Here is a 26,103-nt window from a genome sequence, read left to right on the forward strand (position 1 = left end):
ATATACACACACACATATATATATATATTACAATACTCATTGTGGTTCTACTCATAATTACATTTTTCCACTAACTTTGTGGAGACTTTTTTTTTATGAAAGAAAAATAACATGAGGCTTTGTAAAACATGAAGTCACTGAGCCCCGCCCCAAATTAACAATGAAAACCACACGTTTTGATAGATGCAATAAATCTTATTGACTTTATTACACATTGTATTTTAGGATCACTTTACATTCCTAGACAAAAGAGATGATACAAATAAATATAAGCTGTAAAACTATGGACAGAACTATGGACAGATTCTTTTTCTACAGATCACCTAAGAGAAGGCGGAGGTGGGCGTATCTCCAAGGAGCTGAGAGTTGTCATTGACAGCTGTGCCCATGGAAGGATCCTGGGTCACCTCTTCAAAAAGAAAGGGGCCTGGAGAAGGCAGTAAGCACCTGGATCGCAGCGAGTCAACCCCCCACTGCACAGTGCAGCAGGCAGCACCAGTGTTCTCATTTCAGTTCCATCTCTGTAGCTAATTATGGCTTTTGCAGGTTCTCTTTTCCAGTCTGTGTTTGAACACAGCAGGAACAGACCCCCAGGAATTCCACTGAACTGTTTAAAGACTGGTGCATGTTGCCCAGCACAGACAGGAGAGAGGACAGGTCCAGGTGTTTCACTGAAACTCCAGCGCTGCGTGTTCAGCGAGGGCAGACTTACACACCTCAAAGCGACTGAACACTGCCTGCTCTGATCTGTATAAGGCACCTGCACAGCCCCAGGTGCTCTGGCAGAGGTATGTGTTTTAGAAGATTCAAGCAGCATGCAAATATTTTTAAAAAGGCGCTAGACCTAAGTTAAGGATTTAAGAAAGTGCTTTAATTCCTATGCTTCAGTGTCTGGTGGTGCTTGCTCCCACGGCTGACTCCTGCTCCATGCCACTTTTTTTAAAAAAAGATCCCATTATACAGATCAGAGCAAAGACGATTATGTTGAATGTTAAACATTCCTGTGAAGAAAAGGTGATGGTGCAAGGCTGTCCCAGGGCCTCTTCCAGGAGTCCAGCTGGATTTCCTGCCTTTGGTTAACCAGCAGGAAGCCCAGATGGTTCAGATAACACCAAAGAAGGGCAAACTCGGCAGGAATGTTTCTTAAAAGCTTCAACCCAGAGCTCAGTATGTTTTGTACAGCTTAAGACAATGTATCTTAATATCAGTGCCACTGAGCACCTGGTGAGGGTTAAGTCCTTTGGAATGAGACTCCAGAGGCTTCTGTAACAGGCCGAGATTGCCCATGAATACACTGACCAAATCTCCACCAAAGCCCCAATTTACATACAATGACTAAATATGCAGATTTATTCTTTTCCACTCTACTGAGTTTCTTTCACCTTGCTAATGAATTTCTACAGAGTTAAAAGCAGAGCCTTTCTGACACTGGCTCATCAACATGAAAACAGGTTTGCACTGCAGAGCTCCATGGTACCAGCCCTGCCACAAAGGCAGTTTCCAGCATATGAGTTTAATATAGAATTCCCGGTGGAATAGTAGCAACTGAGGAAAAGTGTGCACATGTGCAGACACAGATGTGTCTGTGTATGCATTATTCACATAGAACATGTACATAGGTATGTACAAACGTGTGGTTATATATTGTGCTGCTGTCTCAGGGTTTTAAACCTCCCCCCCGCCATTTAATTTCAATTCTCTGAGCACTTAAACCATACAATCATCTTTTAAAATATCATAGTACAGAAGATTATGTGCTGGAGAGAAAGAAGGAAGAGAGGGAAGAGAAGGTGATGTTATACTATGCAACAAAAGCCAGTTAAAAGGCTCTCTGGATATGAACAGTGCTTTGTGAAAACAAATATTATGCTGGGTTTCCATGTTCAGGTTGAAAGAAATAGGTCATGTGTCTGCTCTCTCAGTTATAAGTAAATCCCTCCTTCCTCCACCAAAACTATTATATATATGTATGTGTGCATATATGTGTATACATATTTTAACCTTGTGGCCCAGGAAAGCAGTCCGTGGAATGCAGCAGCCAAGTTGGTGTTTAAGGGGCCCACCTGGCTCACCTGGGCACCGTGCCTGCAGGATGCACAGGTGAGCTGTGCTGAGCACTCAGTTCCTCCTGCTCAGGGGGTCAGTAGAAAGGAGCTCTCCAGCCTGGATGAAGTCACTCCGTGGACACTTAACGAGCACAAGGCAGAGTCCACACATCAGAGCATGTCTACAGCCAGGCAAGTCCTCACACACTCACACGTGTCAGTCTGGAGGGAGTCATCAGTGAGGGAAAATAGGTAAAAACGTTCACAGGATGACAGCCAAGAGCAACCAGAAAAAAAAACATCCCAAGTCTCAATATACAATGAACTGAAACTTACGAATGAGCTGTGGGACACTAGACTGGGACACCTTACTCTGTCCTTAGTGTGGAGTTCCACCTCCCTCTGCCCTGCTACACAAGCCTGCTTTAGTCATAGGGCAGCTTTGCAATGAGACTGTCAAAAGCAGGAGTTCACCCTCCCTTGTTTTCAGAGTAAAACCCCTGGAATTAACACCAGCTTCCATCACCAGCCTCAGTTAGGTCAGGTTCACTCCCAGCAGGCTCTGAGTGGGCTGGGAGGTGCAGAGAGAAAGCTGCTTAACATGGAACAGGTGAGGCACTGAATGCTAAACCTCCTTAGACACCAAGGGAAGGGACCAAATTCCCAGGAGTGCACTCAAAGGCAGCTCCAAGTTCCAGTGCTCTGCCCAGCTGAGAGTCTGAGCCTGGCAGGGAGCGCTCTGAGCCACTGCTATGTTTTCCATCAACAGTGGGAGGCATGAGAAAAAAATGGTCATATGCCATTAAAGATGTCATATGGACACTGGTTTTAAATGCCAGGGGTAAAGATGGAGGCAAGAGAGAGGAGGAAAGCTGTGGAGCCAACACTGGCATGCAGAGGTGTTCCTTGACAAGGTGGCTCCTGTTGGTAGGGGGGAGGTCTGTAGGTCAGCTTAGAGGAGCTCTCACTTATGCCTGTAAACAAAGAAAGGACTTCAGATTCTACTGCTTCCTTTCTAGAGACCACAGAGCTGTTTTGAGACCCTTTTCTGTTCTACAGCCCTTTGGGGAGGCACAGCTGTGTGGTGGTGAGGACACGCTGGCCACTGCCATCCTGCCTGTTCAGGCCAATGCCTGAACCCCAGGTGGTGATGCCAGTCTCTCAAGCAGGAAGAGGAAGAACCTTACACCTTGTCGAGTTTGAACAGATCCTCTGCTTTTTAGCCTCTTTTGGTTCTCACTGTGGAGCTGCAGAGTGATGGTTCTGTGGAGATGACTTTCAACTCTGTCTTCTTAGTGCCCAACAGCCAAAAAGCGCCGTGCAGCGGAAGGGCTGGTGCAGGAGGAGGACGGTGACGCTGTGAGGTGATCCCCATGCTTCCCATTGCTCCTAACACACTGTAACGTACCTCATGCATTTTTGATTTCCTAACTAAAATCCATTTCCCACAGAGGCCAAATGCTGAATTGCAAGCACGGATCTTCCCATGGCTCAGTGCCCCTGGACTGGCCCGAGTCAGTTAAACAGCAACAAAGCCATCTCCAGGGAAAGGGGCTGGAGGCTGGCCAGGAGCTCTCTCTGCAGGTTTGTCCTTGTCTCTGCTCCCAGAAGGTAAAGGCTGTTCCCTCCCTGGAGAGCCGTTGCTGGTTTTATTTTGGAACCAGCCCTCGTGACTGTGGGTAGAGCTGAGAACTGGGGGTGCCTGATCCTGATGTGGATCCCACCGATTTCCTTCCAGTTTTCGGTCTGAAGGAAAAATTAAAATATAAACAAGAGAAGCTCTAACAATGTCACCTGTTACTTTCCAGAATTAATCTGCAAAAAGCTGATTTTTTTAAACTGGAGTTATTCTCTAATAAACAGTTTCAGCTTTTTCTTCTGTCCTATGTCCTACACCCTGAAAGAAGGTTGTGTGAGGTAGGGGTTGGCCTCTTCTTCCAAGTAGCAAGTGACAGGCCAAGGTTAAACAGCTTCAAGTTCTACAAGGGGAGGTTGAGGCTGGATATTAGGAAAAATTTTGTCACTAAAAGAGTGGTTGAGCCCCGGCACAGGCTGCTCAAGGCAGGGGTGGAATCTCCATCCCCTGCAGTGTTCAAAAAATGAGAAGATGTAGCACTTCAAGATAAGGTTTAGTAGTATGGTGGGATTCAGTTGGAGGTTGGACTCAAATCTTAAATGTCTTTTCTAACCTTAACGATTCTCTGCTCCTTTTTCTCTCTGCTTTACTATGAAGCTCAGCTTCACTTCACTGATGAGAAGTGCTGACCAACAGCCAACTGTACTTGCACCTCTCCTGTGGGCCAGAGAAAGTCCAACTCACCTGGGTTTTGATTTTTTATTTGAAGAGCTCTCAAAAGTTGAGGCGTCCACTTGAATCTCATCTTCATCCTGCAGAGCTGCTTCCAGAGCTGCCTGAACCTTGGGAGCAATGGCTGGACCTTCATAGTTCCTCGTCGTCCGGCTGGGCACGTCCATTTCCAGTAACACGATGTTCTCTGCCTGAGACAGGAAAAGCAGAACCAAAGTCTCCATATTTTCACACAAACTGTTACTTTGCCCTCCAGAAACTTAATCTGAAGTACTTTATAAATGTATGCAGGACACTACAAATTTACATCTCAAAGAAGAACACACAATCCCCTCTGGAATTCACATTCCCCGGATCACAGGGTGAAGAGGCAAAGGTTCAACCACATCTGGGCTTACCCTGTACCGAGCTGCTGTGTGATTCATCATGGACATCCTGGCGTGTTGGCTCAGGGGCCTTTTGTACCCCACAGCAGACACTGGTCTTTTCATCATCTGCTGGTTACTGGAGAAAAACAGACTCAGGCTGTTATACCCTAAAACCAAAGGCTCCTCTTGGAGTTTATGAGCTACAACATCTGCAAATTCCATGCAGAAATCTGTTTCAATGCAGCAGAAACCACCCAGGCTGCGTTTGTAGGAGCAGGAAAGAAGTATGATAGGAATGCACTGCTATTTTAAGGGTGAATGCACTATTACATGTATTTTACATATAATTATCAGGTTTGCCTATTAGAAAAATCATAATATCTCAAGAATTCTCCTAACTGTACATTCGTATTTTATAGCACCTATTAAGAGGAATAAATTGATTTATTTTATTTTATCATGCATCAAGAAGCTGTGAACTCTAGAGGGTCAGTTTAAATCCCCAATCCAATCCCTCTTTTGTTCTTGACAGCTAGAGGGTTTCCTGTGACAGGTATTTCCATCCCAAGAGCAGAAGTACACTCACTCCAGACGGGTTATGGGATGTAGTTTCCAGTTGTCTTCCTCTTCATCAAGGAATGATCTGTTCATGATCTTATTCTTTTCTTCCAAGGGAATAAAGTTTTCAATAATCAGGTGCCTACATGCAACCAGAAAAATGAGAAATATATAAGAAACAAAATTAGCAATGACTTTCCTCACTGCTCCTCTCCCACTGATGTAATACAACCCTGGAAAAGGAGGAATGGTTTTGTTTTCTCATGGTTAAATCTTATTCCACAAGTATGTGCAAGGCAGTCCCTCCACTCCCTGCCCCGAGAAACCCTCTCTGTTACAGTTAATAGCTTACTTAAGTGATGGGGCTTACTTTAGCTTTAGTTCCCTGGTGAGTTCATTCTGGGTCTGTTCCATTTCCTGGCGCCCCTTGATGTGCTCTTCTTGGAGATCATGGATCTCTGCCTTCACAGCTTGCAGCTTGGAAAATAACTGGAGCACACAACAAGAGCCAAAATCCATCACTTGCCAAAGCTCCTCTCACTTTCACACACAAGTTGATTTTATTCCCAGCCTGGCAGACAGGGAATCATTTTCTTTTTACCTTTTTGAGTTTTTTGGTCTTTATGTCCACCTCTTGCTGAAGAGAACTGTAGGTCTCCTTCAGTTCTAGTGTTTCCTCATCCTGACTTTCCATCTGTTGCTGGATTTCTCGCTCTCGACGTTTCTGAAGAATGTGAAAATATGGCATTAAAGACCTCAATTACCTTGTCACCTCCAGCTGACAGCCATGCTCAGGATGGGTTTCCTTCCCTGCCTTCCAGTTCTTCATATCTCTTGCCATAGAAATACCAGAAACATCTTATTTGTCCTTATTTTGCTATTAAAATCAGGTAGTGTGAACAAGGTTCAAGCTTCAATTAAAGGAATCAAATGTCGTTTTTAGAATTTTTTTCTTTCCTTTTTATCAGTTCAAACTGGTTATTACATTTAAGAATCACCAACAGAATTTGAATAACAGAAAATAAATTTTTAGTACAGAATAAAGACCCCTCCCTTGAGCTAAAGGCTGAACTGGTACTCTTAGAGGTCTTACAAACATTTCTTCACTTACAAACAGCTCTAATCAAGATAGGAGGTAAATCTTTACCATGAAGAGCTAGAAGAAAACTTTTATAAACCTTCTTTACATATTTCAAATAATGACAAATATGACACAAGCCCTTCCCCCTTCTTTTCAATAAATGCTTGCCATTAAACCAATTTTAGGGTTAACCCTGGGAAAACTTTCTGGTAATTTCCCTGACACAATGTTTTACAAAAGTTCAGGAGCAAGGCATTTTATACAAAATAACAAATCTCCTTCCTTGTACCTGTTCTGCAATTTCCTGTCGTTTCTGTTCCAGGATTTTCTGCTGTTCATTTGTATGATCCACAATATTTTTCCCTCCCACCAGCAGCTTGCTTTCCATTGTCTGAAAAGAAAAACCAGGGTCAGAAGTTTGTCTCAGTGACTACTCAGAGGGTAATTTTCTCTCCTATGGATACAGCTTCTTCAGGGCAGCTCCCTTATTTAACCTTCTCTTTCAAGACAGCTTCTACAGGAATCACTATTTCTTAAAATTCCTATAAAACTGTGGGATTAACACAACAGTAACTTGTTTAGAATAAGGCACCACTGCAATGTGTGGCAAAGCTGGAAAATCAAAATGTGTGCTCCCCTGTAAATAACTTGTTAATGATCTGTGACAGAAGGAAACATTTTTAGTGCCACAGCTTGTGAAAAGATGCGTTGTCTTTTACTGTGCCAATGCTTAAGATCAGCACGTAAGAACAATGAAACAACTCATGAATATTGAAATATGTGATTAATGGTGGAAATTTCAACTTCTGGCTAGAAATGGTTTATTTCAAAATCTTCCAACCTAAACACAAATCACTATCTTGGAAATTTTCTCTGAAATATCTTTCCAAATTGGGAAACCCTTTATTTTCCCCACAGCCTAAGGAAATTGCTTTCCAAGGGTATGACGAGGAAGAATTCTACCTTGATTTTAGCACTCAGCATCTCTGTTGCTTCTTTCTCTCGCTTCAGGTCCTCCATTTTCTTCTCCTTCTCTTTCAGCAGCCTCATCTTTTCTTCTGCTACCAAGCTGTGATCCTCGACTATAGCTTTCTTCTCAATCTCCAACTTTTCTTGCTGCTCCCTCCAATAGTCATCTTTGTCATCTCCTTCATCCTCACCCTCTTCAGTGTCCTCCTCCTCTTCCCCACCCTCCCTCCTCCTTTCCCTCCTCCTTCTTTTGCCAATAGACCGTTTTTCCAACTGTGCCTTGAGTCGAGCAATCTCTTCCTGGAATTCCCGCAGCAGAGCCTCCTTAGGATCCTCATTCACTTGTGGCTTGTTCTTGATGTTTTTGGCACGGTTGGCATATCTCAGTGTGGTCAGGGTCTCCTCTACATTGTAAGAGGCAGGGCCTATATTGGCCACCATCACAGTTTTGGCATTGCCACCTAATGAGTCCTGAAGTAGCCTGGTCAGCTTGGAGTCCCGGTAGGGTATGTGCGTGCTTTTGCCATCTACCAGGGCAGAGATAACATTGCCCAAAGCTGAGAGGGACAGATTGATTTTAGTGGCTTCCTTCAGCCTTTCCCCCTGTGCTCCAGTCTTTGCTTGCCGCTCGCTGCCTGCCAGGTCGACCAGGTTGAGCTTCCCAACACGGATGTGGTTCTCTCCATCCAGTCCCAACTCGCTGCACTCGATAGTGATCTGGAAAATGGCGTGAGATCGAGAGCTGTGCTCGTTCATGTTGGTGGCACCAACGGAGCGGTTCTGGTTTCCCAAATTCATGATGTGCTCTATCTCTTTGACACTTTTCGTAACAATGGTGGTCAGATCCTTAACAAAAACCCCTGTGTCTGGTCTCTCCTTCAACTCCAGCCGCTTGGACTGATCCTTTGATAACAAGTCTCTGATTTCTTCTTGGTATATTTCCAAATAAGACGCTCTAACTAAGTATTGCTGATTTTGAGATCTAGAGATGTGGGTGAAGATGTGGTCGAATGAATTGGGGATGACCCCTCTCTTTTCGGGATCACCACGCACCCCTTCCATCGTATATGTTTTCCCTGTCCCAGTCTGCCCATAGGCAAAGATTGTCCCATTAAACCCTTGCAGAACAGAGTCCACGAGAGGTCTGAAGGTCTCATCGTAGAGTTCGACCTGTTTGGAATTCCAGTCATACACAGCATCAAAGGTGAACGTTTTAGGCAGTTCATGAGATGATCCCCGTGGATTCTTCACTGAGACCTGCCCTAACTTGACATCCACATTGACAACCTTTTCATAGGAAGCAGTTTGCTCTTTGCTGTTCATGGGCCGGCAGCGCACGACCACCCGCACGGACTCGGAGCTCTTTGACTTGGACATGACGGCGGGGCTGTGCCTGGTGTGATCCTGTTGATGGATGATCCCGTGCTACAAACCTGAAACAAAAACAAAGCAGGAATTGTCTGAAGGCAGTTTTCTGCAGGGGACAGCTTTTCACAAAGCCAAAGACTCGCCTCATCAATTTGAGCAGCATTTTGCGTTCATTAAGTTGCAAGGGATTTTGAAGTACTAAAATAATGTACAACATGAAAACCCTGTAAAGGCCTGACTGAGAATTATTTTACCAAAGGCTGTGCATCAAATGGTATCATTTTTACAAGCTCTGCTGCAAAAACTCATCATCAGATCACATCTTTACAGCTGGTAAAGATCCTTTTCTTGACCCTTAAAAATAACAATAAACCTTTTTAAACTATTTATGAAAACTATTTTGCCAATCATTTTCTTTGCAGTCAGGCCTTTTGTTTTAAATCTCCCATTCTGAAAATATAGTACAGCCTTGCTCTCTCTGGAGCACAAGTCTGCTATTATCTTTTCTTGTGGCAATATACTTCTATCAGGATTCCCCACAAAAGCCAGCCCTGCTCAGCTACACTGACCTACTGACATCACTCCTGCTCTGGTGTTCCAGCTGCATCAGGTTTACAGGACTCACCATCAACCTAAATTAATGTTGCATAAACCCAGATCACAGATCCAACTCGTTCATGACTCTGGGTAGAGAGGGAGGACACACTGGTGCATCCTCCAGTCATCAGCAAGATGAGCTGCCATTGAAAATGGAGCAAAAAGCCTGGGGTCCTAAACTGCTGAAACAGTCACTGCTAAAGCCTCACATGGCAGATCTCAATGGCACAACTTGGGGAATGCCATGCAATTTCTGAGAACCCTTTTTATTTCCAAAATGTCTTCCAAGAAGAGCCCTGAGGTCCCTCTGCCAACTAGAACTAAGTGTAAAACTAATACACACAGGGAAGTCCAGGTAGTGCTGGCACAGGTTCAGGTGTGGCCTCCTTGGAATGTGTTCACTGTTCCCTTCCCAGCTGGATCAGCAGGAAACAGGAATTTTTGTCTGATTGTTTTTTCACTTGATAATTGCATGTCTCAGGAGAGCTTCTCCAACAAGGTGGCAGAGAACTGCAGGGCTAGAGCTACTGGATGGAAAAGGAAGCACAATTCCATCTCAATATACAGACAGTCAGACTGGCAAAAAAGTAAAAGAGAAGTAACAGATACACATGGTTAAGAATTGTACACAATATGGCCCTGGGAATTTCCTTGGGTCTGTGGGGGGAAACTCTTTGCTTCTCACTCTCCCCATAAAAGCACTGAACTGGACACTCATTCAGAATTCACACCACACCCTGCACAGTGAGCTCAAACTGTTACAGGAATTTTGGGTAGCTACTGAATAAAACCATTTCCCTCCTAACTGACAGCTCCAGATAAAGGTGACCTTCCTGTCTGACCCACAGCAAACACAAATTCTGGAGCACAAACACAGAAAGAATAAGTGAAACGAGGACAAATCTTGGCAGAATCACAAAGAACACCTCTCCTTCTGTTCATCCTGAGGAGTTGTATACATTAACACACGCTTCCCCTTCCACAGCTCTGAGAGACATTCCAGAAATTCAAGTTCACAAGAGACAATTTTCTGACAAGGTCACATGACAACCACTGTGTCACGTATCTGCATGTTCACACTGGCAAATACTCAAATTAGGCACAAGTTCTGACAAGGAAAGCATGGATTTATTTTATATATTGAGTACCTAAAATACTATTCTGATGAGAAGTGCCGCTTTTGTAAGCAACTATGACAAATATTAAATGATCAGAGTTAAGTTAGCCTTGCCAGAGGTACACCTTGAACAAAAATGATGCTGCACATTTGCTGCTCCTCTGGGTGTACCTCCTCACCATCAGCTTTTGACACCTTTCCCCACTACACTTGCAAGCCTCTTTTTACAGTCACAAACAACAGATTTTACCCCTGATGTGGGCTATTTTCATAACAACCCATCCTGAATCATCTCCAATTATTTTAGCTACTGCAGTGAAGTTTACTGGAAGCATAACAAATTATGGTTCTTCTCAGATTTATCCAAGTGTGTAACTGGAAAATAAAACCAATTAGTTGGCAGCGTTTGTATTCCCCAGAAACTCCTGGGCAATGTTTGAACTGCCAGAGTGGCTGGACATGAATGGCAAGAAAGCTGGGAATGCTGTCGTGCCACCGATTCTTCTCCATCAAAGATGGGAATTTTTTCATGAAGTTAGTTCAGCCTCAAGTGACCTGGGCCAGGTCTCTGCAAGTCAAGGTCAAGGTCAAAGCTGAGATGGATACACTTGCAAATGTGTCCCTGATGACCAAGAGGGGAGGATGGGCAGAAATTGAAGCTTTTTTTTTTTATTTCAGCCAACACAAAGGTTATGTCTGAAAAAAGGAGCAATGCCACAACTTGAATACAAGCTGGGGCAACCACTTTTCTTCAGAAATTTCCAGGACTGGGAGGTGCTGTCTTGGACAGCTGTACCCCAGGCACTGTGCTCACCCAGCCACCTGCCCTGACAGGTGACATCCCGAAGCTGCTCTGCTTCCTGCCCTAAATATCTCTGAAAGATTTTCTTGGAACTGCCCAAACCCTTCCCTTGCATCTCTGCACATACCACTCAAAACATTCAATTGCTTCTCGCCATTCAAATCTTTCAAATATTTGTGGTTTCATAATGTCACGGTTGAATGGTGTCCTTCCCTACGTCCCAAGCCAAACCACCCTCGGTGCTGCTGTTTTCCTCTCGCCTCCCTGCCAAACGCTCCGCAGGCCGGGCAGGACATCCCGGTGCTGCCGCTGGAGCAGGGCCGGCGGTGCCACCTGTGAGCCCTGATTTCACTCGGCGCCTGGGGTCACCTGTGGTCACCTGTGTCACCGCTGTCGCCTCAGCGCGGCACCCCACGGGTGCTCCCTCCCCCGGAGAGCCGGGACCGCGGATTCACCCGAGCATCACCCACCGCCCTCGCGGCTGCGACACCGGGCGCTGCAGGGAAGGGAGCCCGGGGACAGCGGGGAGCGCCCGTGGAGAGGGGGAAGGACCGCGGGGGAGAAGCACCGGGAGCGGGGGACACCCACCCGAACGGGGCCACCCGCCCGCGGCATCGCCCCCGCAGCCCGGCCGCGGGCGGGTCCCGCCGCCTCCCGCTCCCGCTGCCCCGGCCGCCCCAGCGCGGTCCGGGCCGTGCCCACGGCCGGCACCGGGGGCAGAGGGCTGCCAGCGGCCCGCGGTGTGCCAGCCCGGGGCCGGGCTGCGGGCGATGCTCGGGGCGGGGTGCGGGCGCGGTGCGGGGCCGGGCCGGACTCACCTGCGCCGTCACCATGGAGCCGCTCGGCCGCTCCTCCCGCGGCCCCGGAAGCGGCGCGGCCGCTCCGCCCGCCCGTGACGCGCTTCCCTGGCAACGGGCGCGCCCGCCCCGCGCCGCCGCTCCCGGATGCAGCCGGGACAAAGGGGCCCCGCCGCGGGCATCCCCGCACGCCGCCGATCCCGAAAATGCCGGGTTTTGCCCCAGCCGGGTGGGCCCCGCCGCTCTGCCGCACCCAGGCTGCGGCTTTCAAAATCCTGCAAAGCTCGGGAGTATTTCCAAGGAGAAAAAGACCATCATAAAGAAGACATTTCAGAGTTAAAGCCCCTTAATCAGAGCTGTCTGGACCGCAGCAGTGCAGTGCAGGCTGCAGCTCCTGCAGTGGAGGAAGGAATGTTGGTGCACTACGAGTGAATACAAAATCAAGTTTTTATTACTACAAAAATACCTTATTTAAAACAAAACAAAACAAAAAAAAAAAAAAAAAAAAAAAAAAACAAACAAAAAAAAAACAAAAACAAAACAACACCCCACCCCAACATTTTGTTTTAATACTTTGTCTTCCCAACAGTGTGGGGAAAGGCTTCCCCTGCTCCACAGCAAGGCAAGGCAGCCCCAAGGGCATCACCCAAGATCAGTAAACTGTATGACACAAGGAGATTCAGTCTTCAAAAGCCCGGCTTCCAAAGGCCCAAAACCAGATAATTTTCCCCCAAATCCCATGATTTTTGAAGCCAGCACTGAGGAAACAAGAGATGAGTTTTTGCCACCCTGACAACTGGGGACCTTCTCATTTTGGCCTCTCCCCTGAGCCCTCAAACTCCTTAAAAGCTCAGAAACATTCCAAGGAGGAAAAGACCACCATAAAAAGAGACATTTGGAGTTAACTGCTCATAACAGCCTTGCCTGGACTGCAGCAGTGCACTAGAGGCAGCAGCTCTGGTACCACAGACTCACCCAAGTGGCATTTTTGAAAAGTGAACCATTCTGTACTCAGTCTTTGGACCAGAAAATGAAGTCACAGAAGCACCAAAAGGCATTGGTCGAGTTGAGTCTCACCATGTTGGGATTATCAGTGTTACCAGCAGCAAACCACACCAGGCCAAACAGAAGATGGGGGGCTGTTGCTCCCCCATCAGTGAATAATTATCCAGGGTTACCTCCACTGAGAACTGCCCCAGACAAGGGTAATGCTCTCAGAGGGGTTATCTTATAAAGTACAAAAACAATACAATACCATAGACCCAGGTATGACATACCCAACCCCACTATAGCTATTTTAATAACCTTGGCTCAAAGTTTCTCCTCTACCACAGACCTCACTGACATCAACAGCTACAAAGCTATGAGCCCTCAATTCCAGTTCTGGCCTGGCTGTGACAAATCTCCTCCCATGTCCCTGCACACACCTTGCCCCAGGCTGATGCAGAGAAGCTGAACAGGCAGCTGCCACGTCACACCATGTCCCACTGCACTCCTCCAGCACCACCAAAGAGATCCAGGGCCCCATACGAGGGGGGATGGGATCTCTTTGCACAGGAGAAGGGACACTGAGGCACTGTGGTGACACAAGTCTAGTAAGAAAACTGTGGTCCTTGATAAACTCCAGAGCTTTTTTGGTCCTGAGCTTCACCTTGCACGCCCTTTCCAGGGAACCTCATATGCCTGACAGAAGTTTTACACTCAAAGAGAACCAATTATGGTCAGTTTTGGACACAAAACTTCAAAACATCTCCAGGTGAGAATTTAGAATTAACAGAGAAAGAAAAGAGGAGGAAATCTGAGCAGCTGCTTCATCATGATTGCTGGTGAATCCCAAGTAGTGAGAATCGAGAGCTATAAAAGCTACATCTTAAAAAACTATATATAGTTTATAGTTTCCTATAAACTACACGATTTAAATTTCTATCTGAGCTCACACTGGAAACACAGGAGAGATCAGACAGAACAGTCTGGAAGGGGCTGTGAGGAGCATTGGAGGGCAGGAGCTCTCCCACAGCCCAGCAATGACTGCCCACAGGGAATGCTGCAGCACCAAAGACCCAGCTCAGAGCCCTGGAACCACGGAGCCTCTTCCTCCTTCGGTCAGAACTCATCCCGCAGCCTCGGTGGGTGGTCCATGCCAAAAAACGAGGAGGGTTTCCCATGGATGTCACGTTCTCTTTTCACAAAGGCAGTGAAGGAAGAGACACAGTTCCCGATGAAGTGGTCAGACTGGCCAAGGATGTACAGATCAATCTGAGGCACTTCTGGCTGCAAGCTGACAACCTTGAGCTGCAGAGAAACAAGGAGAGCAGGTGAATCCAGTCAGCTATTATCACAATCCAATGTCTTGGCATAATATTAGAAATGGAATACACAACAGAAGGAGAATGAGTTTTGTCTTTCTCTGCCCTATAACTCATTTATGATTAGATCAGTGTCAGAGCATTTCTGAAAATCACTTAGGTTTATTTAATTTAAACCCTTTTCATGGAAATATTTACTACCATGCCACACAATGCTCTTCAATCTCCTGGGGAAAAAAAGAATTTTACAGGATAATTTTTATCGCTATGAGCCAAATTCACTTTGAGATGCCAATATTTGGCTGTGAATAACCTGTTCCACAACTGCCTGTCTGCTATCCATGACAGCCTCAGGCCAGAAGCCGAGGAAGGTTTTCATCCAAGCACTCCTGCCAGAAGATGTTTCTGGAAGACTCACCTTTTCCTGGAAGAACTGCTGTATTTCTGTTGTGTAGGGCTCGGAATCAGTAGCAATATAAACAGATTTAGCTTCAATCTTTGCCACCCAGAGCTTGAGAGCCCGTTTGATCTCTCGGAGGTCTGGCAGGCACATGTCCATGGTGAGAGGCACGGCAGCACTGCGGTCGTAGCCCACACACTGTGGTGAAGCCATGAAGTGTGGCCCGGCCGTCCCGTCCTTTAACATGTTGCAGGCATTTTTCTATTGGAAGAGGAAAAGAGAATCACAGAATCATCAAAGTTGAAGACCTCTGAGATTATCAGCTCCAAACTTGGAACAGATACCCCATGCCTACTACACCTTACTAGAAAGCACAACCTCTACTTGTGTTCTGGATACTTCCAGGAATGGCAATTCCACCACAGCCCTGGGCAGGCTGGGCCAGTGCTCAAGCATTCTTTCAGTGAAGAATTTTCCCCTAATATTCAACCTGAACCTCCCCTGGTGCAACCTGAGGCCATTTCCCTTTGTTCTGTCCCTGGGAGGAGAGGCTGAACCCCACCTCACCAGAACACTTTTTTTTTTTTTTTTTTCCGTACCACATTCAAGTGAGAAAACACCACCACATCCCCCACCTCTGCCTGTCTGAAAGAATCCCAGCACCAGTGCTAACACACAGGGAGCTCCTGGATGCCAGCAGGCATCAGGTGGCTCTCCCAGCACAGCTCCTTTTTTGAGTAGCTTTGCCCACATCCCGTTGTCACCAGCCCCCAGGCGCTGCCGTACCCAGTCGGAGCCGATCCTCAGGTGAATTCCGACGTAGGGCCGGAGCAGCAGAGACTGGATATAGGCTTCTCCCTTCTTCACCATTGCATCCGACCACTCCATGTACTTCTGCAGGGGCCGGTGCTCCTCCAGGACAGGAAACTGGGCTGGAGCTCCAGGTAAGGCGAGAACAGGGTGCTCAGAGGCTGGAAACCTACAGAAAACCAAACCCCAGCAGTCTGAAATGGGACCAAACCTGCACGAAGGCTGCTGTGAAGGTCAGAGTAGAAACCAAGAACACCCTAAAAAATGCAGCATTTATTGCTCCAAATTGAGATAATTTTAGCTGGTTTGCCATCTGAACTGAAGAAATCTCAGGGACTGTATTTTACCTCAGACCTTTTATCTGACAGACAATAGGAGAAGAACCTCAAACATGCAGTGAGGAGCTACCAAGCAATGGGATGTTACATTTTCAGCCCAAACTAGACCAATTCTGTCACCCAAACTAACTGATAACCACTGAAGTCACTCATGGTTCTGAAAACACACGGTAAGCAGCAAAATACAGTTCATAACCCCCAAATAAGAACCAAATTCTCTTTGACAATTAATTACATATTTAATGAATACTCGATAAATTAAATATTCCTGGCTCAGAAGTCAATCAGCCTAAACAGAGTTCTTACCTAAAGTAATGCCCACATGAAATGCTCAGCAAATATTTAATGGAAAAAGCATTAAATTTTTAACTATATTACTAACTAACCACTTCAATCTCTCCCCCAAAATGTAAAGTCCCAGCTGCTTTCATGAATGACTCTAAATGCCTACAGTGACCTGCCAGCACTTTTCCATCTTTTTGCTACCTTTGGATCCAATGGTCCTTGTATGCAGGACTGAAGGAAATACCCTTGAAGAGCTCAGACTTATCAAAATCCACTTGGAACTGATCCCAGAAGGGACCAAATGGATTTCCATCCTGCAAAGAAAAGACAAGTGTTCATTTAGTGCACACACAGAGCCTGAAAGATGGATGTAGCAAGATCCTGAAGTGCAAAGCAGAAGCCTGTTCCAGGATGGAAGCAGCTGGAATTGCCTGTTTCACACACCAGCTCCACAGGAAGGAGACAGCGAAATACATTAAGGGAAGTTCACTGAGAAGGTTGCAAAGGTTGTCTTAAAGAACAAGGACACCACAGCTTCCAAACTTGTAGTTAAGAGAGGTTGCTTTAACACCAGCTGGAAAACAGAGAGCAGGATATAAGCTACAGTCTCAATTAAATCTGAAGTGATAAAGTGCACTTGCACAGACTGTATCCCTGATCCCCAAGCACTTGTAGACAAAGAAAACTGATGACGGCACACTCCACGAGTGGTGAAAGCAATGCCACACAGACCGATTTGCGGTGGGTAACTCCTAAATTTGCAAATCAATGGCGACCTGAATGAGTCAGTCATAGCCTTTGGAATAAAGCCGTGCCCGCGGGGCTGAGGAGGAGCTCACCTTCATGGGACACGTGCTTTTGTCCGCGCTTCTCTGGGCAGCAGCCTCGAAGCAATAAGCCACTCTCCTGCCGGGCGGCCAGTGCCGGGGCGCCAGATGCTCCATGAACTGCTCCAGGCTGATCACGCGGTGGTACCGCCGGAGCGGCTCCAGCCTGAAGTGCTCCGAGTAGGGGACGTGCAGCTGTGGGGGAACAGAGCCCGTGGGCCGGGGGTCCCCTTACCCGGGGCCCGGAGAGCTCCCAGCCCTGCCCGCCGCGCCCCCGCTCCCTCCCCGCGCCCGCCGGGGGCTCACGTTGGTGTAGGGCGGGCGGTGGTGCCGGTACTCGATCCAGGGCGGCACGGCCAGGGTCCGGTTGAGGGCGCGGGCGAAGGCCAGGGCTCCCAGGAAGTGCTCGGCTTGGTTCCCGAAGCGGCCTGCGAGAGACGGGGCTCAGGCGGGGACCGCGCCGGGGACGGATCGGGCACGGACCGGGGGACGCAGCGGGGAACGGACCGGGGAATGCAGCGGGGAACGGACCGGAGGACGCAGCGGGGAACGGACCGGAGGACGCAGCGGGGAACGGACCAGGGGACGCAGCGGGGAACGAGTCGCGGACCGCGCCGGGGGATGAAACGGGGTCTGCAGCACCGGGGGATGCAACCGGGAGATGCACAGGGGGCCTGCACCGGGGGATGCACCCGGAGAGCCTCACCCATGCAGGGACAGTAGAGCAGGTACCCGGCCTCGTCCCAGGCGGGTGCCGCGCCGCCTCCCGCCGCCATCACCGGGAGGAGCAGGAGGAGGACGAGGAGCACCGGGGCCGGCGGCACCGCCATGGCGGCTCGTCGGCGGCCAGAGCCCGGCGCCACCATCCCGGCATGCCCCGCGGCGCGCCGCTCTGGCGGCCACCACCGAGGCGTGACGTCACTCCCACAAGGCCCCGCGCAATGGCGCCGCCGGGGCCGGGAGCGGAGCCGCGCTTGGCGGGGCCCGGGGGAACGGGGTGAGCGCGGGGGGGCGAGGCAGGGAGGCGGCACCGCAGCGAGGGGCGGTGGCACGGCCGTACCCTCCCCTCGGTGGCGGGGTCCCCTCAGGGGACAGGGGGGCGTGTGAGGAGGAGGAGGATGCGGGGAGTAGCGGGGGGCGTAGGCCGGGCCCGCCTCCCTCCCCTCAGGGCTGCGGGGCGGGGGTGGGATGTGTGATCCCGCTCCACCGGGGCTGCATTATCCACGGAGCGCTCCCGGGGGTGGGGGTCTCCCGGCTGGCTTCCGAGGCGAACGGCGGAGGTGCCGGAGGGAGGAGCGAGTTGCCCCTCGCGGCCACCCCCCGGCACCTCCGCCGTTTGCAAGGCGGTTGAAGCAGCACCTCTGAATTCCCTAAAATTCCAGCGCGATCGTTTACGCACCTTACTGTTAAAAACATCAACGTTCAAACTCTTGTCTTCTTCCAGGTAGCTCTGAAACTGGCCCAGATGGCCAGGCTTTTTCGGAGGGAAAGAAGCAGTGGTGGAGACTCTCGGGACACCTGCACAGCTCTGGAGCAAGAGGTAGAGAACACTGATCTTTGCTGGGATGTATTTCATAGAGAGGTGAAATAGTCATGCTTTTAGCACACAGAAAGACAGATTGCTCTGAACCACAGGCCTCCTGCACCCTGAGGGGTCAGAGCAGCTGTCACATCACGATGGTTTGTCCCAAAGTGGCACCTCAGCAGTTCTGGTCCTTTATTGTTCTGCTCTGACCACGTAGATTTAGCCTGCACAAAACCAAGTTTTGTTCTTAACAGGCATTCCCCAAGCTCACAGTGATCTGTTTTCTTGGAGTCATCCTGTTTCCCAGTGTTTTCCACCCTGAGGGAGCCATCCATGGTATCTGGGGTGATGGTGCAGTCACAGTAGTTGTTATTTCAGCTCTTTGTAACGTTCCTTGAGCACTTTCTTGGGGGTTGGTTTGTTCCCTCGCAGTTGCACATCCTGCCCACAACTCGCACTCATGTTGATGTGCAGCAGGAAGTTCCTCCTCTGAAGCAATCATGGAGTGAGGGTTTGATGCTATTTTAAGTAGAGTTTCTCAGGCAGCCAAATTGAGTGAAAGAGGTTGGTTTTATTTCAGCTGACCGTTTACCAGTCGAGCTGGCAGTAGAACCTTATAAAAACCAACAACTCAAGAACAACCTGCTAAGAGAGATTTATTGAGAGAACCTCATCAACATGAAAGCCAGAAGAGCTTACAGGAGGTGTATTACAGGAGCTTACAGGAGGAAACAGTTTGAGCTTCCATTATTAATGGACGAGAGCATCAAAGAAAAAAAAAGTGTTAAAAATTGCTCATTACAGTACAAAACTTGCTGATCCAGAGAGGCAGAATCTGCCTCACAATCGAAAAGTGAAAATACAATGAGTAATCCCACCCTGAAGAGGAGCAGCATCCGTTGCCTTCCAGAAAAAGGTGTGATGTTGATGATAACTGTGAGTTTTCTTCCTCAGCCCTGTTCAGCCACATGTGGGGGTTCAGAGTTATTTGCTCTGGAGATGGTTTTGCCCAGTGCACCAGGTTGGTAGCAGAAAGGATGGGAAAAGAAAATACAAGAGAACCTTGGTTTCTCTGAGAATCTCTGAGAGGGAATTCCATGTAGGCAGAGACCAAGAGCAAGTGAGAATATAAAAAATGGGATGAGAAGTGATCTGCAAAACACACAGGGAAAGGTCTTTAGAGCTACAATAGACACCTTTTATGATATCTCAGGAGAAAATACATCCAACATGTAACACTGGCTTGTAATAGTGGCAAAAAATGCAATTCAGAAAAAGTTCAACTGTTACTCAGGTAACAGGTTAAGGGGGAAGAGACAGAAAAACATTATTGATTGGAGGTCCCCATGACTGGGAACACACATCTTCACATGTTCACTGTGTACACAGGTGAAGGTTGCAGTATCTTACCACCAGCCTTCTGTGATTTCAGATGAAGAAGTTTTGCTATTAAAGCAGTTTGGTCACAGGAGGCTCCAACAGAAAACTGCACCGGGACAACATCACAGCGAGACACCCACAGGCTCGAGTTCTGCTTGACATGGCCATGTTCTACTAGACCTGCCATGACGGCATTTTTTCCCACTGTTCCCAACTGGATTCAAGATGCAAAGCAGGAGGAGGAAGAGACAGGCTGGAAATTAGTCCCCAGACCAAGAGGTGAAGAAACCGAAAGTCAGGGAAAATGCCAGTGTGAACTATCGGAGCCCTCCTTCCCTCACGTGGACAAGCTGAGAACTCACACACTTTCCCATTCAGAGCAGAGGCCCTACAACTGCCCCCAGCTGCACTGTGGCAAGGCCTTTGCCTCCAAGTACAAGCTCTATAGGTAGGTATCTGTAAGTGCCTCTGCCCAGAACTGCCAGAAGAGAGGGGAAATCCCCTCCTTCATGTGTCTTTGCTTGAATTTCTGAGAAGCTGGAGGAGGGGAAATGCCCTTTTACCTTGCAAAGCAGTTGAGTCCTAGACATTACCATACTTGGCATCTCTTTAGGTGCCTTCCAGAGAACTTCAGCTAATGCTGTATCCTGAGCTCAAGCTGTTTTATGTTTCATTGAGGAGGAAATAGAAACAGAAAGTGAAGTTCACAGATTAAAAAACAAAATGAAAAGCAAGAATAGCGTTTGCATTCATAAATCCTGCTTCTAACCACAGGGATAATTCCATGGCAGCTGTTGCTCCAGTATGGAGAAGTGGAGTTCCCATTTATGTAGTGAAGTACAACACAAAATAATTAAACTGTGATGGCTGAGAACTTGAAACGAGGTGAACCGCAGTGTGGGAGAGTGTGAGATACCAAGGTGAAATCTGACCACAGTGGCTGTCAGCAGACTTGGGCACAGCCTGGCCCTCCTGATGAACTGAAGTTTTCTCACCTAGTGTCACAAACTAGGGAGGTTTTCTTTGGCAGCCTCAGCAGAGAGCAGGAGCTGAGGAGACACAGCTGCTGGGACAGACTGTAGGTTTTGTCTGAAGCATTGTGCTCCTGTGCTCCTTGTTTAATGGAGGTAAATCTGGGATTTTTGTGGCGTAAAGTGTAGGACACAAGGATAATGTTGGAAAACTAGCATGTGTTCCCTCAGGGGCTGGATGTCTGACCTTTCCTGCCTTTTTTCCTAAGGCATATGGCCACGCACTCTGCTCAGAAGCCCCACCAGTGCATGTACTGCGAGAAGATGTTCCACCGGAAGGATCACCTTCGGAACCACCTGCAGACCCACGATCCCAACAAGGAGGCCCTGCACTGTCCCGAGTGCGGCAAGAACTACAACACCAAACTGGGCTTCAGGCGACACCTGGCCATGCACGCGGCTGCCAGCGGTGACCTCAGCTGCAAGGTGTGCCTCCAGACCTTTGAGAGCACCCAGGTCCTGCTGGAGCACCTCAAAGCTCATTCCAGGAGGGCTTCCGGCGGGGCGAAGGAGAAGAAGCATCCGTGTGACCACTGCGATCGGCGCTTCTACACCCGGAAGGACGTGCGGAGACACCTGGTAGTGCACACGGGGCGGAAGGACTTCTTGTGCCAGTACTGTGCTCAGAGGTTTGGGAGGAAAGACCACTTGACCAGGCACATGAAGAAAAGCCACTCCCAGGAACTGCTGAAGATTAAGACGGAGCCAGTGGACATGTTGGGTCTGCTCAGCTGCAGCTCCTCTGTGGCAGTGAAGGAAGAGCTGAGTCCTGTCCTGTGTATGGCATCCAGAGACATGATGGGTGGTAAGAGCTTCCCTGGCATGCTGCCGGTGGGCATGTACAGCACACATCTCCAAACCATGCCAAGCTCAGGGATGCCCCATTCTTTGGTTCCTAATTCTCTTCCAATGGGAATGAGCTATCCTCTGGAGTCTTCTTCTCCCATCTCCTCCCCACCGCAACCTCCTCCAAAGTATCAGCTTGGATCTACCTCATATTTGCCTGAGAAACTACCCAAAGTAGAGGTGGACAGCTTTTTGTCAGACTTCCCTGGCAGTCTGTCTCTCTCATCTGGTGATCCTCAGTCCTCTTCGCCTCAGCCACCCGCCCTGGATGAGGCTTTGCTTTCCAAGAGCCCTGCTAACCTCTCAGAGGCTCTCTGTGCTGCTAACATGGACTTTTCTCATCTTCTTGGCTTCCTTCCCCTAAATCTTCCTCCTTGCAATCCACCTGTCTCATCGGGGGGATTGGTCATGGGCTACTCGCAGGGGGAGGCGCAGCCACTGCTCACCACTTTGCAACATCAACCTCAAGAGTCTCCCGGAGCCGGGGCCTCGCTGAACTTTGGGCCCCTTCATTCACTGCCCCCCGTCTTCACCTCCAGCTTGAGCACAACCACGCTGCCACGGTTCCACCAGGCATTCCAATAGGCTGGAAATAGCACTGGAGAACAGATCTTTCAGTCACCCTTTTGTGGAGAGCCTTAAAAACGCACAACTCTTCCTTCCTTGGGGGTGTGAAAGCTCTGGCAGAGCTGGGTCAGACAGGAGGTTTCTGATCTCGGAGGGAGCACTTGTAGACTGGAACCTGTGCAAGTCCCAGTCCTGTACAGCAGAAAGATTTCAGCTGATAGACTGGATATATTTTATCTAATTTTTAATCTGTGAATCAGGAGCCGCGCTTAGCACTGACCTTCCCTGAGAATGCTGGAGCTGTATTCCTCTCTGGGAAGGGACTGTCCCTCAGAAGGAGTTGAGACTCTTTCATCCTGGGCTAAACTTTTGAAGAGTCCAGCTTCCATTTCATGTTACCACACTGCAATTCTGGCAAACCAGCCAACACCTCCACATGGAGAAGAAGTCATGATACCGCTCTGTATGAAGCCAATGGGGAAGAGGCTGTCCTTCCCTGCTACCTCTCATCCCATCACCCAACACAGCTTACTCCACATCAGTGTTAAGCAACAAGCCCGTTTACATAGTGAATTCAACATCACCTCTTTGGAGCTGTTAGGATAAACTCCTTATGGTGAACATTGTTTACACAACACAAATCTGTTTCTGCCATTGCAAAAATAGGAGGCACCAGAATACACTGGGTTCATCTCTGGTGTAGCTAGAACACTGTTTACACAACGAAGTCAGGTTGCACTGATTTCTCTTCACTTATCATGTTCTTCCCCCATGGGGAAATACACTGCTTTTGGACCACTTCAGCCTCTGCCCCTGTAGGCAGCAGCTTCCTGCCTTTTCTCGCTGGCTGTCCCGAGTGAAGGGGACGGAGCAGCTCTCACAGCTTAGCTTGGTGTGCGATGTATGGACAGAGCCCTTTCAAATATCTCCCCCAGGCAAACAGATCTGGAAACCAAAGCACGTGAGAGAGCTGGGTGAGGAGCTCAGCACATCAAGCACTGGCACACCAGGCATGGGTGAGAACAAGCTGCAGGCCCTGCTCCATAGGTTCCCTTGGGATGAGAAACAGAGTATGAGTTTCTGGGGTTTGGAGTTTTTTAACCACTCATTGAGGTCAATACCCTTTTTGGCTTATGCAGGAAGCAATCTCAAAGGTATATTTTAACCTCAATGGTGATAACATCCAAGAATCAAGGAAAAATTGGTCCCAGCTTCATGTACATACTATCAGTGTATTTGAAGCATTTCTCCCAACACCAATAGTTCTAACAAATGCTGAGGTTTGGGGCCTGCAGTCAACTTTTCACTTTGGATTTGGTTCCACTGGCCTTTTTTGTTCTCTCCTGTTTGAGCCTTGCCTCCTGAAGTTAAAGTCCTGCTTCCCTTGCTCCCTGCCCTACCTCTTCAACTCTTCCATGGGCTGTCTACCTACCAGGGCAGAAGGGTTATACTGGGAAGAGGCAGCCAGCTGCTGGTGTCACTTAGCACCTGTATTGTCTCCTGCTCCTGTTCTCCTGGGGCTTATACTGCAGATGGGGACATACAGAGGTCACTCTGCCCTGGTGCATATTTATGACTATGGACGGGCAGATCTTCATACCTCAGCATGGAGGAACCATTGTAGGCCAGTATAAACCAGGAAATCTGTCAATATTGTTCTCCATAAATCTAGGAAATGCAAAATCTACCTCTACTCTGTTATCTCAGCTCCTTGGGTGAAGCCAGATGCTGTCCTCCCTTGTCTCCCCACAGCACATCCACCTCAGTTGATGCAGATTCCTTCCTGCTGAGCCATGATCCCACTCTGTGACATCAGCTGTGCCTCTTTTGGTCACAGGCTTGTCCCCCTTCCATTTTACTCCAGAATTTTAATTTTAATTTAGCTTAGTAATTCTTCCCAGAATGACTCTTTAGCAATCCATTGATTCTCCAGAACATAGATCGGTTTTTTAGGTTAGCCAGCAATGCTGCAAATAAGACTTTTGTATCAAAATGTAATATAAGATTTATTTACCTCAGCAATATCCTGTGGCAATGATCTCCCCGAGTTGAATGCAGTACTTTTTCCTTTTCTCCACTGGAAAATGTTGCCTTTCCAAGTCCAACGAGTGCCTTCTTGTTCTCTAACCTAGCAAAGGTAAACAGGGCATTGCAGCCAGTCTGTTTACCAGCATTGAATACCTCAGGCCTGTCTTCTATTGCTTTGCTCTTTGCAAATTAAAAGAGTTTCACACTGTTATCAATGATATGCAAGCCTTATCCCTGTCTTCAGTTGAGAGGATTATTATTTTTTGAGAAGTAAATGGTCATAACTGATCACTCACTGCCAGTGAGGATGATCAGATTTATGCAATGCCATCACACACCTTCTCCCACTGCAGAACATTCAGCTTTTTTGCTTCCTGCCTGCATTGTACTCTGAACAGATGTCATCACTGGAATTCCTTTAGCAGTGGTAGCTAAACTTAGAGCCAGGCATCTTTTTCCTACCAGTAGTCTGTCAAAGAATAAATGGAATTCATTTTGCTATGATTTGCACGTGTGATTTGCTTTCCACAGCTACTTTAACAAGCAGAACTGCAGTAACCTTTGGCAATACAAGGAAAATCTAACCCAGCAATGGCAGCATGGTCAGAGACAGCATTGGAGCTGATTCCAGGTGTTTGCACAGGAAAAATGGATTCGAAGTTCCTCTACCACAACAGCTTGTAATCAGAAAATATTTTACCAGAGACTAATTCCATTTGAAATAGCAAGTATGCAATGCACAGAACAAATATAGTGAACAACTTCTACCTGTTTATAAGAAAATACTTTGAGCATCCAAGCTTACAGCACTTGGGAATCCCAGTCCACTAGGACATGTGTACCAAGCTCTTAGGCAAGTCAGTGAAAGTCATCTTAACTAAGCTCTTGCTGATGCAGCTCAAGTGAGGGACAAGGGTAACTCTGTCATGCTGTGAGGCAGCACAGCCTGCAATCTGTTCTGTGGTGTATGTGCAGGGCTTTGTGGCAGCCACTCTGCTGGTTATGTAATATAAAGTCATCCCAGAAAGAGTTTGGGTTTGGTTTTTGTTTTGGACCACGAGTTTGGGGCTGCAGGTCCAGGACACAGCTAAGAGTCAGGCAGGCAGAGCCCAGCAAACCATTCCACTGTGATCCCTCTCTTCCTGGCATACCTGTAGCAGGAAGACTGCACCAGATTGAGCCCAAGGGCAGCAACTACAGCACATAATTGTACAGGAGGGTTTAGTTAAATAAAGGAATGTTTTAAACTGGCTGGCTTGGGGGTGTCCAAAGCAATAGGAACAGTGCAGTCAACTAAGATAATAAACCCATAGACCTCCAGTCAGTAAAAGAACAGGACATGAACTTGCCAGCCCTTATAAATCAGACCCTGGATTCTCAGAAAGCCAAGGACCTAATGCTCCCTAGAAATAAAAACTAACAAATAGCCAAAGCACTCCCTGGCAGCAGAGGGTTAACTCTTGCCCATCCTTCCAGGCTCAGATTGCCAGAACCCTGTGAAAGGCTGAAGATCTTTTTTCCCCTCTGGGATTACAGCTCACTCAAAATCCATTTGTAGGAAGGAACAACATGTTATCTTGCATTTGCTTCCACTGAATTTCACATGACAGAATACCCACACACCACATTGTGACAGACCCCGTTCTCTGTCTCACAACATTGCTGCTCTTTAGCCTCAGTGTTGAAAAATGGTGTCACTTCAACTGGAATCCTTTTTTTGCCTCTGGTAGATTGATGATTTCAGTACTTT

The 26,103-nt window shown here is 48.0% G+C and overlaps 3 protein-coding genes across 7 annotated transcripts; 1 reads left to right on the plus strand and 2 right to left on the minus strand.

Annotated features, from left to right (window-relative positions):
* Window positions 1–1,321: 1,321 nt before the first annotated feature.
* Window positions 1,322–12,097, minus strand: KIF3B (kinesin family member 3B). 4 transcript variants are annotated; one of them, XM_053958181.1, is made up of 9 exons: window positions 12,032–12,097; window positions 7,324–8,762; window positions 6,650–6,751; window positions 5,881–6,003; window positions 5,650–5,768; window positions 5,308–5,421; window positions 4,752–4,857; window positions 4,366–4,544; window positions 1,322–3,791 (listed from the first exon to the last, which is right to left on the minus strand). In XM_053958181.1, the coding sequence occupies exons 2-9, from the start codon at window positions 8,704–8,706 to the stop codon at window positions 3,695–3,697; spliced, it is 2,223 nt and encodes a 740-aa protein (XP_053814156.1). In that variant the 5' UTR covers window positions 8,707–8,762; window positions 12,032–12,097; the 3' UTR covers window positions 1,322–3,694. The 4 variants fall into 4 exon arrangements, with proteins under 4 accessions (XP_053814156.1, XP_053814158.1, XP_053814157.1 ...); XM_053958183.1 differs by lacking the exon at window positions 12,032–12,097 and adding an exon at window positions 11,802–11,857; XM_053958182.1 differs by lacking the exon at window positions 12,032–12,097 and adding an exon at window positions 11,593–11,777.
* Window positions 12,098–12,439: 342 nt separating this feature from the next.
* POFUT1 (protein O-fucosyltransferase 1) lies at window positions 12,440–17,885 on the minus strand. Its single transcript, XM_053958547.1, has 7 exons — window positions 17,683–17,885; window positions 17,283–17,404; window positions 16,989–17,171; window positions 16,351–16,463; window positions 15,503–15,695; window positions 14,735–14,977; window positions 12,440–14,302 (listed from the first exon to the last, which is right to left on the minus strand). Exons 1-7 carry the CDS (start codon window positions 17,840–17,842, stop codon window positions 14,114–14,116), a joined length of 1,203 nt encoding a protein of 400 aa, XP_053814522.1. The 5' UTR covers window positions 17,843–17,885; the 3' UTR covers window positions 12,440–14,113.
* A 14-nt stretch (window positions 17,886–17,899) lies between these two features.
* PLAGL2 (PLAG1 like zinc finger 2) lies at window positions 17,900–25,382 on the plus strand. Of its 2 annotated transcripts, XM_053958545.1 has the most exons (4): window positions 17,900–17,973; window positions 18,421–18,516; window positions 19,934–20,329; window positions 21,122–25,382. In XM_053958545.1, the coding sequence occupies exons 3-4, from the start codon at window positions 20,067–20,069 to the stop codon at window positions 22,341–22,343; spliced, it is 1,485 nt and encodes a 494-aa protein (XP_053814520.1). In that variant the 5' UTR covers window positions 17,900–17,973; window positions 18,421–18,516; window positions 19,934–20,066; the 3' UTR covers window positions 22,344–25,382. The 2 variants fall into 2 exon arrangements, with proteins under 2 accessions (XP_053814520.1, XP_053814521.1); XM_053958546.1 differs by lacking the exon at window positions 19,934–20,329.
* Window positions 25,383–26,103: the final 721 nt, after the last annotated feature.

The sequence above is a fragment of the Vidua chalybeata genome, chromosome 17, assembly GCF_026979565.1.
Source record: "Vidua chalybeata isolate OUT-0048 chromosome 17, bVidCha1 merged haplotype, whole genome shotgun sequence".
Classification (NCBI taxonomy): Eukaryota; Metazoa; Chordata; class Aves; order Passeriformes; family Viduidae; genus Vidua; species Vidua chalybeata.